The sequence below is a fragment of the Thunnus albacares genome, chromosome 14 (assembly GCF_914725855.1).
Source record: "Thunnus albacares chromosome 14, fThuAlb1.1, whole genome shotgun sequence".
NCBI lineage: Eukaryota > Metazoa > Chordata > Actinopteri > Scombriformes > Scombridae > Thunnus > Thunnus albacares.
The window spans coordinates 12,385,228-12,397,643 of NC_058119.1; the positions used below are offsets into that span (position 1 = coordinate 12,385,228).

The 12,416-nt window shown below is 39.6% G+C and overlaps 1 protein-coding gene across 4 annotated transcripts in view; it reads right to left on the bottom strand.

Moving 5' to 3' along the window:
- Nucleotides 1-5,132: 5,132 nt before the first annotated feature.
- LOC122997513 (collagen alpha-1(XIX) chain) overlaps nt 5,133-12,416 on the bottom strand; it is a 95,050-nt gene continuing 87,766 nt past the window's right edge. For all 4 annotated transcript variants that reach the window (XM_044373698.1, XM_044373696.1, XM_044373695.1 and 1 more), the window contains 2 exons: nt 10,206-10,283; nt 5,133-7,539 (listed from right to left, as the gene is read on the bottom strand). In XM_044373698.1, coding sequence (XP_044229633.1) covers nt 7,436-7,539; nt 10,206-10,283 — 182 coding nt within the window. In that variant the 3' untranslated portion in view covers nt 5,133-7,435. The remainder of the gene's footprint in view (nt 7,540-10,205; nt 10,284-12,416) is intronic.

Here is a 12,416-nt window from a genome sequence, read left to right on the forward strand (position 1 = left end):
TACTGGTACCATTCTGTGATTATTTTATTTGTTACAAATATGAGGAATGTAAAAACTGACATTATTAACTGCTTTTCCAAATTTTGTTTATTTCATTGCTCTAAAGTAGAGAAAAGATGACAAAATTATCTCACCTAGCTGTTCTGGAGCTTTCTATAACAACTTCATGTAGATGTAGATTTCTGACAACTTTAAGGACTTTCTGTCTACATTTCCATGAACAACTATGCCAAGTCCTTCTGATGATGAAGACCATGTGATATGATAAAAGCTACAGAACAACTACTAAATCGACCTTGAGGTCAAAAATATCACAACTGTTTAATATGTTTTAATATGTTTTTAAAAAAATTATATTTGCATTTTATTAATCAACTAAATTCCATTCTGAAGGCTTAAGCTTAGAATCTCAAGTGTTTGGCAGGACAAACCTTGGATGTGAGTTTTTTTGCACAGCAACATAAATTATCAGAGTTATTAATGCTAACACAAATTTAATATTCAAAACATAATCCTTCATTACACACACAGGAACATCTACTGTGCTAAAATAAAGGACTTATTATAAAAGAACTGTCACTCCTGCTGTGTTAGTGCAGAAAATACAACAGAACACAGGAAATAAAGCACTGAATAACATTTATTGCAAACATGTGAGGCAGGTGCCATTAAATAAAAGATGTAAATAAAAGATTCTACAAAGATATGTGTAAAATATAACCTCTGATACCTGGTAACCACATACAGCCTGGATGTGATGTTACATGTAGGTGAAGAGCATTCTAGCAACTCCTTGCGGTTGCTTTAAAGACTGCGGTCAGCTGAATGTACTGTAGCTTTAAATTACATTGTTCTCTATTGGTCATTAAGGATGCCATGTTGTAGAAATTTTCCAACTGGTAAATAAACTTGTGACAACACCTGTGTTGTAGGTTACACTTGACATTTTACAAGATAGGATATTCATCGATGATGCTCAATATCTGTAGAGCGCTTACTTTGATCTTTAATGTTAGATTTTAGTTTAGATCTTCTCTTTACTTAGGAGTATTGATAACACCCTTAGTATTTTACAAATTAGAGTTTTTTTATTTGATGAACATGGACGCTGATACACAAAAATGAACTAAATGGATTTTATTTTATATATAGCAAAACAACGGTGGGGCCAGAAATTCCTACTCCTGACGCTGCCAAACACCACACTATTGCACACCTCATCCCTGAACTCGACCCTGATGCATGGATTCTCCTTCTCCTGGGATGCCTTACAAGTCCACAAGGTGAGAGACCAGCATAATGGGCCAAACAATGCCCCTTATGCCCAAAGACTTGACCTTGGCTGGGTTGTAGTTGGTGAAGTCTGTCTGGGTGCAGCTCACAAGCACATACTGGACTAATGTTCTGGAGAATGGCCGCCACTCTCACTTCAGCCCCAGTCCCAACCACCTCGTTTTGAAAGAGAAGCTCAAAAAGACTTTCTGCTCTCAAAACCTTCAGTGCTCTCATTTCTCTGACAGCCCAGTTCAAAATGCTGGTGATCGTTCACTGAGAAGTAAGATCTTCGAAAGAACAGAGGATGACAACAAAGTCCCCCATCCATTGCCCCAATCCAATGAACTGGTCCTTCCCTTTCGTACGCCAAGAGCACATATACCTAACAAATGAGAACAAGCTTTGACCTGCTTCACCAGTCTTTGCTGTACTCTCAAAAGAAAACCTGAATTGATGAGCTATTTTGGGGCTTTCATGCAGAAAATCATGCTGAAATGGCTCCACCGCTACACGATGGAGAAGAATGCTGGTACCTTCCCAGTTTCGGCGTATACCACCCACGCAAGCCTGGCCAAATCTGAGTCATATTTGTCTCCAGTGCTCCACATCTCAACATCTCATTGAACAATTTGCTGCTCACAGGACCAGACTTAAACAACAGCTTGCTGGGAGTACTAATGTGCTTTAGGTGTGAGCAGGTAGCCATCACAGCAGATACTGATAAATTGTTCCACAGCTTCGTTGTCAGGGAGGACCACAGGCACTTCCTCAGAAGACTGTAATTCAAAGACAATGACACCACCAGAAAAGTTGCGGAGTACAGGATGAAATCCATGTATTTGGCAATTGCCACTCTCTGGTGATTGCTACCTATGGGCTATGGTGAGCAGCTCTATATGGGGAGGATGAGTTTGGAGGAGATGTGAAGCAGTTCATACACACACAGGGACTTCTACATTGACGATGGATTCAAGTCACTGCCATCTGCAACTGCAGCCATCAATCTACCGAAAGCAGCCCAAGGTATGCTTGACATTTCCAACCCGAGACTCCATGAAATAGCATTCACTGCATTCCCATCAACAGACCATGCAAAGGACTTGAAAGACCTTAACCAAGAAATCTACTCACCTCCTGTGTAGCACAGAATGAATTGCTTGGATAGATTTAGTGTGAGATCTAGAACAGTTTGAAACCCCTTGAACCTACACCGCAGCCTCCTTCTCCACTGCTCAACATACAGAGATCCACATATTTTTAGACACTTCCATAAAGGCCATCACAGCAGTGACATGCCTCAAGGTGATGGATGCTGAAGTAAAGTGCCATGATGATTTCATCATGGGGAAAGCCAAGTTAGCCCCCATGTCGGTCCATACTATTCCCAGACTTGAGTTAGGTGCTGCTGTCCTGGCAGTGGAGATTGCTAAGCTGGTTGCGAGTGAGCTGGACATCAACCCTGACAGTCTGAAGTTCTATACCGACAGCAAGGTGGTGCTGGGATACATCTATAATGAAACCAGGAGGTTTTATTTGTACATCAGCAACAGGGTGGAACGGATAAGGAAATCCACATGTCCTGAACAGTTGCATTATGTCCACACCAGTCAGAACCCTGAAGATGTTGCCACTAGGTCAGTGCCTGCAGCTCGACTCTCAGACACCAACTGGCTTACCAGTCCAGATTACCTCGCACATTCTGTGGAGACAGACAAAGCTGAAGAAACTTCCTATGACCCCTTTTCAGTGCTATGGCCTCTCTCATCCACATCGTTCAGTCCTTTAGGTCTGATAATGATAGCAACAAAGAAGATTGCAATGGTTAGCATCACTGTTGGAAGCCTCACACAGCTGATACACTGTCACAAGCAAAGGCTATCATCTTTGGATGTGTACAAAAGGAGGCATACCAAGCTGGGGTGTCCTGTTTGAAGAGAGGGAAAGTCATTTCCAAAAATAGTCCCCTGAGGGAGCTTGATGGCAATGGACTCCTAAGACTAGGTGGTCGACTACAGCATGGTCTGCTTGAGATAGAGGAGAAACACCCTCTCATCAATGAGTCCAGTACTTTGCAAATGCCTTTGGGAGAGATGGAGGTGAGAATATCTCTCTGCTCTCCACAGCCAAAGCAAGTGGCAGTCAGCCCAACGTCAAGGAAGGAGACATGGTGCTGCTCAGAGACACTCAGGTGAAAAGAAACCAGCAGCCTATGGCTCTCGTCACCAAGGCTCACTCTGACAGCGAAGGGAAGGTCAGGAAGCTTGAGCTAAAGGTCACCAAAGGGGGCACTTTAGGACCTTCCTCACTGACTGAAGTAGTGGTACCTATCCTCCCCTAAGTCCCCCAAAGCCTCTACCATGGACAGTTCCTTGCCTTATTTTCTTCAGCCTGTTGGACTTTACTACAAAATTGATAGTGGTATTGTGTACAATACCAAGCGGGGAGTGTGATGTTACATGTAGATGAAGAGCATTTTAGCATCTACAAGTGGTTACTTTGAAGACTGCGGTCAGCTGAAAGTACTGTAGCTTTAAATTACATTGTTCTCTATTGGTCATTTGTGATCACATGGGTAGGGTCATAGTTTGAGACCAGCCATTTTGACTTTAGATTTTGTACAGTAAGGTGCTCTAGAACTCTCTCTCTAATCCTTTGCATCCACATGTAGTTCAGCCATCTGTCTAATTATGTGGTATCAAGCGGGTATTTACATTTCTACACTCTTTAACTTAAAGTTAAGAACATTTTCTTGTGTATTTATTTTAAGTATCGCGGTTTCGGAAAAAATATGGAAAAAAAGCAAGTTGACGAAGATAAGTAAACAGGCCTCAACTTCACTTCCACGTCTGAGTCATCATTTAGACCTTTCAGTGCCTAGTACATCTGTTTAGCTATCTTTCAATTTGTGTAGAGCCACGCACACAGGATACAGAATAGTGGATCATCCTCCACCAGAGGAACATTACTACCCCTCCTCTCTATCAACAACTCATTGATACTGATGTGCACATTCAGGATGTTTTTCATATACACAAGGTTTTAATTGCTTTTTCAGTGAAAGGCAATAGTTATTGTTGTGATATATTTTTTTCCCAAAGTAGCTAATTGTGTAGACATGTGGCAAACCAAGACTGAGGTAGATATTCAACGAAACAAAGACTTTCAAAAAACACGCATTGAAGTCACTCAGCACGACATGAGCTTATGAAAGGAGTAGAGCGGAGATACAGAGAGAGCAGCAGGCAAACATTTTTAATCCGAGAGACCATGCTGAGAGGCTGATCCATATTCTCCCTCATTACAAGCTTATTTACAAGATTAGATTATATGTGGCAACAGGATCAACTTACATTACTGTAAAATATGCAATAATGAAATATGTGGATGACGTTATTGTTCTAAGTGAATTTTGCATTATTTGATCAGCCTATCTGAGGATGTATAACAGCATTTCCAAAGGATGCTAAAACCTGCCACACCTCTATCCTTTGAGTTTGCGTTCATCTGACATTTTCCACTTACAATAAATGGATTTTAACTTGGAGCGATGTAAAATGACTGGCACAAAATTGCAAGTGAAGTGGGCTGTGACATCAGCAGCCATTTTGTGTCCTCTCTAGTTATCATACTGTTTAGCTAAATTGAAGTCACAAACCAGTGCACATTAATATTAATACAAGCTAAATTCAATATACGGCGAGAGTTGCTCTCATCAAAAGCAAAACCAAAAAGTTCAGATCACATTTAGTTTGCTGATGCTGTCTCATTCGAATTTGGTCAAGGTCGGAGTTATTGTCTCTAAGGGGAACCCATTAAGCAGAATATGAAAATGAGTGTGATGAAAGGACAGAAGCCAATAGAGGGAGGGGTTTTATGTAGCCTATAACCCAAAGAAAGATTGTTTTTCATTCACATTACAAGCAATAAGAAAAAAAAAAACATGTCCAGCAGGGGGCTCTTTCAACTCACAAATGAAGTCAGTGGCACCTTAATACCCCTCTAAACCCACTCACACTGATAAAATTGAGAAGAGATAAAAAAAACCAAGCCGGCATGCTGAGAGAAAATACAAAAAAAAAAAAAAAAGTCCTCTGTAACTTCAGGGTGAGATGTAAGTTATAATTTACATGTGTAAGAGAAGCATGATGACTTTCTGTGATGTGAGACATGAAGTAAAAAAGTGTCAAACAGATCTGAAGGATGAAATACAGACAGAATTGAATTCTTAGTTAGAAAATTTCAGATACACCCACATAGCTTTTCAAACATTAACCACAGCAGGACACTTAAAAGTAAAATTAAAGCCTTTGAGTCCAACTCTATTAAACAGCACTCAAAATGAAAAGCTCGAGGAAAGTAATACAGGCCAATTATCTATTTATATAAAACTTAGATTTACTTTATTGTTTTGAGTTATTAAAAAATTTAGGCTATGGTTCAATGAACAAATTGGGGTTTTCCTTTAAAATCTTCAAATAAGGTATTAATTTAAATCCAAATTTAAAAGTTATTTTAATGAATAACATATTATCTCTTATCTTTTTATCTTTTCAGATTTAAAGATAAATCATATGGCCTGTTTAGGTAAAGTTGACTCAAAACCTTCAACTAAATCAAAACTCCAGTCTTACGGCACCCAAAACTCAATGATACATAGTGACACACAGTGCTGGTCAGTGAAAGAGAAAAACCAGGAAGTTACTGTTAAATAAACAAAAAGAAAGTTCAAGTAGATTTCTGAGTACAGTGTTTCACCAAAACAAAATGTCTGACATTGCAGTGTAGTATTCTGATTACCTTTGTGTGGCTGGAAATCAAAAATATACATATAAACCATGCAGAGGAATCATCATACACCACACCATGTAAACAATAAATATTAATAAATCACCTCAGACACAAAAAAAAAATCCAACATTTGCAAACGATGTATGATCAATAACAAAAGTGAGAACCTTAATACATCATTACAATGATATAACTTGCTTATGTAATTATATTGTCAGGTCCCATTACAAGCCCCATTAGACAGGGAAAAAAGAAAAAAAACAGTCACTCGTTTAACTTATTAACAGATTAATTAACAGTAAAGTTAAATGTGAGGTCACGTCACAGTCGTTAAACATTAACAACAGTTAAAGTACATTCTTTTCATGTGTAGAAATCTGCCCTTGATGTGTGTGTGTTTTACAGTATGAGTTGTAGGTTTTTCTATTATAAAAGCTACGGAAAACCTCACTGATGAGCAGTCATGTATCAATGCATAACCTAAAGAAAATGGAAGACATCTTTAATTATGATTATACCAGAGATTCTTTAAAAAAAATGATTATCATGCACAATGCAGATCTGTCATGAGTAATCGTTTAAAAAAACTATTAATAATCCAGAAATGTGTGAATCCACCTTCTAGTAGTAATATTACTCAATGTCCATGCTACATTTACTACAATTATTAGTACCATCTTTTAAATACATTCTTAAAATAAATAATTTCTATATCAGACACGTCTGCTGCACTTTGGTTGCAAAAGGAGTTTCAAAAATCCTATTCTCTCACACCCACACATAAAACAAGTACATTCACTCAGTTAATCTCTGTCTCTCACACACATACACACACACACACGCACGCATGAGATGTACCTTCTGCCAGCACAATGGCTTATCTGAATAAGAACAGAAGAGTGCATAGGCATGCCCATCGAGGAGGCAAACAAATAATTAAGATCATGTTTTCAGACAGCACTGCACTTGATGAAAAACAAAGTCATTTCATGGTCTTGAAAGACATAATGAGAGCTGACAAGGAATGCATTACATCACAGTAGGGGATGTGAAATCAAGAAATAACTTAAAAGTAAAGCAATGCAAAAAAAAACAACAACAAAAAAACAAAAACAAACAACTCAAAGGTTTTCTATCACATTCAAAACAAACCCAATAGCAATCCTAGAAAAAAAAGCCCCTACTGCATCCAAATGTTATAGTGAATCGAACAAAAGAGGTCAGTTGTGAGTGTGTTTGATAAACCAGAGCGGAGGAAGCTGTCAGATACAGTGAGGCCATCTCTCTCCTGTTCTGTATCGTGTCTGGCTGCAGTACTGAGCTCAGAGCTGGACGGCCGTCATCGCGCCAGCTTAAACCGCTCTGCTGGGGTTCATAAGGATGGAAGAAGACAGTCACTGGGGTCACATGTCCCGGGAGGTCCACGGGGCCCCGGAGAGCCAGGAAGGCCCTGAGAAGAAGTGATCCCAGGAGGGCCTTGACAGAGAATTAGACATTATTAATTCCTGCTGCAGGCTGCACTTTATCATTGTTCAGTAGAGCCATTAGTGATAAAATTAAAAACTGTGGTTTGGCAGACGCACATGTTCAATCACACAAACACACACACACACACACACACACACACAGTCATACACTGTCCATACACACATTAGCTATACAGCATTGGATTTGGGATGTTGTGAGAAGCTGCATATAGCACTTTTTTGTCTCATGGAGGCACAGGGTTGTTTTCTTTGTGCAAATGGTAACACAAGAAAGTGTGTTGTAGAGGAACATTGCTATAACTGATTTTGCATACAGAGACACATCGATATCAGAAAAATATTCTTAGTGACATCCTGATATTGATTTCACATGTCCATCTATCCTCCAGCCCAGGTTAGGGTGAGGTTATTAAGATGGCATAACCCTGACAATAACATATAATGTGTTTTGCTTTAACACCAGCAGGCATTTTTAATAGTAGTTTTCTTTTTTCTCAAAAGCTGTGTATCTAATTTACAATTATTGGAATTCTTTAATGTCACTGTAATGAAAATGAAGGACAGAGAAAGTACATTTCCTCACTCTCCAATATGATGAGGTCATCGTAGCAGATGAGATGTTACTTAGCAACAGCTAGTACGAGTGGCAAAGCAATCCACATGGCTTCTTTGTCTCTCAAATTACTGTAGGATGTCCATACAGCACAAACACAAACATACAAAGTCTTTGTTTCTTTCTGCCAAACTTAACACTTTCTTCCCGGCTTATCTCTCCAAGCCTTTAAAAAAAGCCCTCCACTGCAGTCCAGGCTTAGGAGTGTCCATTACATCAGTCAGACCACTCACAGCACAACACGGGAGCCTGCCTCCTCTACAGTTTATACAAAGGGAATCACAGGTTCTGCCTTGTCCTTTTCCTCCCTCTGAAAACACAACTTGCCCTTTTCATCACTCCCACATCCATCTCCTCCTTAGCTGCTCACACACAGTACTGTGGCTACTCATACCGTCAGTATCAGTGCAAATTTGTTCCATTTGGTAAATCAGTGTATTCAGGTGGCCACCATCAAAGTCAAAAGTCCATCAGGGCACAAAGAGATGAAAGCAAAGATGGCAAATGGATATCGTGGTCACTCTCACAAATTACCTGAAATTATTGTTTTTTTTTCCTCCATTCACTGAGATGCTCCCTGCCTTTTCTCCAGTGTTGCAAAGTCCTCCTGAGAACCATCGACAAAGTTGTGACCTGCCACGAGTTCTCTTGCTCCCTTATAGTAAAACTGATAATGAGGAGTTTTGTGAATCTGCTGTATGTGATTCATACAGTCCACATGAACCTGTAGGTGATCCAGAGGATATCAGCTCTATGTGGATGTCAAGGAGTACAAGCTGTCCCTCATTAGGATTGGCCAAGAAATGGCAAAGGAAACACTGGCTGGCAGAAATGTTATGGTGTTATAGCTGCCTCTGTTATACAGGGCCATGTAAATCTAAGAGCATAGGGAAAACCAACACAGTCGGTCAGCACATTCATAGCAGAGAGTTCAAGTACTTTCCAACTCTGTCCACAGATTTAGCTGAAGGTGCTTCCTATCACTGTGCTTCCCTAGAGATGATGTCTTTCAACAGCTATGATTTGTCCTCTCCAGAGGACATATAGCCAAGTTCCCTTTGCCCTGCACATACATTATGCACATACTGTACATACTGTAGATAGGATGAGTGACTATCTGCCAGTCTGTGACTCCTACTGTCACAGGCTGGAAGTCAAGTCTCATCTCTCCATCAGGGTGTGGGAAGTTATTTTTTAGTTCACAGGAGCAGGGGACAAGCTGACATCTCAGGATGTGTTCAGTGAAACTTTGCAAACTGTGCTTTTACTTGACAGAACATCACCGCTCTGTCACCGCAGCATTTTGTCCTCTGCTGGGGTCCCATTTATGTCACAGCAGCGCCTGAGTTTTGGAAACATAATGCAATCTGGGAGCTGTGCTTATCTCCAATATGTTGAGATATTAAATAGAGACTGAAAAAGACTTTAAGATTTGAGGCTTGACATGGCCCCAGCTCTCTGATATCATAGTGAGGTCTTACACCACACTTCCCTGTCTTCAGTAGATGGGTACTAGGAAAACCTGATATATCATGGTAGATGTAGGGGAGGCGAGGCTGCCCTGCCTCCTTACATTTCACTAGGTAATGGACGGTAGTTATTACATGGCTATATACTATAAAAGTGTCAGTACTGAAAAGGCTTGGAATTAATATTTAAAGATGGATTTACTGATTGTTTGACAACTTCTGGGCAGCGGAACAAGTATGCTCTGTTTTGGTCTCCACCAACTCCTGAGGGAAATATCTGACTCTTAAACTGCTAAATGCTCTACAGTGTTTAGCAGCTAGTCACTAACTTTGTCTGTCTGGTGTTTTTGTGCTTTGCAGGAAGCCTCCAGTGCATTTATCATTTTTCAGAGACTGAACCAAAACCAAAACCAAAAGGAATTAATTAAAAGATGCTGAATTGCTCTGTAGAGCTGAGGGAAACTGCAGAGTTTAGCTAAACCAATAGCCCAAACATTCATTTCACCATAAACTTCCAAATATATACTGTAAATTATTTAACTAGTATGCCCTTTTGATGCTAATATGTCTTACCTGGTGGCCCGATGGGTCCTGGATCACCTGGTAACCCCAGACCAAGCTGGCCTCGTTCTCCTTTCTGACCCCTGTATCCTGTAGACAGACACAACACTCTGATTGGACAAAGTACATATACTGGAAAGATGATGAAGACCTGTATGGTTTCACATTTATGGAGTGCGTACAGTTAGTAAGATTAGTACAAACGCCACAACACGTTGTAATCCAAGGACTTTCAAGATGAGGATACACTTATGCAACCTTTTCATCTGTCCAGGGACTCATACAGGTTAGCTTCTTGATGATATAAATAACACCAATACCACAATAATGTCAGGCATCAATTCTGCACTTATTTTGAGAAGAGAAGCTTTGGTAGTTCATGTAGAAACAGGCTACTCTGGATTCCCAGTTTCAATCCCAAAGCTTTGAATAATAAAAGATGTACTGACATCCTGTCAAAATAGAAATCATCAAACAAGCCATCTGTGTGTTAGTGTTGGAAGAAGGAGGCGTCGTGGGCTTGTACAGCTTTCTGTCAACAATAGGGCCACAAGCAAATATCTTTGAAGATTTCAAAACAGAGCAAAGAGGCTTTTTTTCAATTCGAGGTCAGACACGAGGGTCACTAAAGGCATTCAGAATGAAAAGACAGACCTAATCAAAGGTTGGTTCATTCTAGAGGAAACAAATAGATGCAACAGATGCAGAAAACAATCATTTCTATTCATGATAACAAACTCTGATGCTCATAATGTTCAAAGGAAATGTAATTCTCTTTTAAACATAAACATGATCATAAACTGAAATAAAATTCTAGAGCATAAAAACTGATTTGTTTCTGTTTGACTACAGAAGGAAAACTAGATTATCTTGTGTTAATATATGTTATGTATTTTCTGTGATGGTGATTGGCTGTTGCATGACACAAAGCAGTGATGAACACAAGTGCATGCTTAGTCTGTCAAAAAAGATGCCGATGAGTACAGATATCAAAGCATTCCCACTAATCTTTAAATCAGTCCAGCTTGTGTTTTGCTTATAACAATATGCACACAAATGTATTTTTTTAAAGGCTTTCTCACTCCATGCAAAGCCGTTAAGTCTTTACAGTTCAAAAACAGCAGCATACCAAGTAAGAATTTGAGGGGCTGTGAAAATATTTCCCCATGAGGCACTTAAAGTAATGGAGTCTCAGGACCAGTGGTTGCATGGTGTGCATCAGAAACACTGACAGGAGTATCAAGCATTGCACCGCCTGGCCCAAAGGGGAAACGCTTCAACGCTTGCATGTCAGAGGAAATCTCAGAAAAAAGGCTTATGAATGCTCCAAAACTGAGTCTCAAAGAGAGAGGGGCTATCCACACATTGCCGCAATAATGAGACTTCTTTCAACACTCACAGAGCCTGGGGCATTCATTCAGGGAGCAGACGTTCCATGGAGAAAAGAACACTGTACCTTAAGCAAAAAAAAATACTGAATAGCACACAGGGCAATAAGCTTGGGTGGCACGCTGTATTGGTGCACTCTGATAAATCGAAAATGCCATAGTGTGTCTGTACTTGGTTGAAAACAAATTGTTTCTAGGGGCACTAATGGACAAAATACATAAATAAAAACAATCATTTTGCCACAGAGTTGCTTTTCATGCTTGACTGATAGGATTGCAATCCTGCACCTGTTGTGCACTGTCGTAAACAGTAAAAGGAACACCTATTTATTCATGCTATGCCTTATAAAAGGGAAAAAACACCTTTCTTTGAGCAGCTGCTCCATCAAAGACCAATTACTGTGGGATATTTACTGATATTTCCATATTGTACAACACAAAGCAGAGCAGCTCTGAAATACACACTTAACAGCCTGATATAATAAGAGACACTTTGTTTCAGTCAGTATTAATGAATATACAGAAGACACTGAGATACAAAATAAAAAATGAATGTCAAAACAACAAAATGTAGAATTGATGAAATTTGCACTTAAACACAATGACTTACATCAGTGAGTATTTTCATAGCAATCTCAAAAGTAAAAAATGAATAGAATGATAAATGAACACTCAATTACAACAAAGGAGAAGGAAAAAAACAAAAAAAGAGAGAAATGATGCTCTTCAGCATGCATCCTTATGGGTATTACCCAACAGCTTGAGACTTTCACCCATGTGAAATCAAACCATGGCGAAAAAAAGACTGTGAATTCAAGAGAGGGGTTATTTTTCT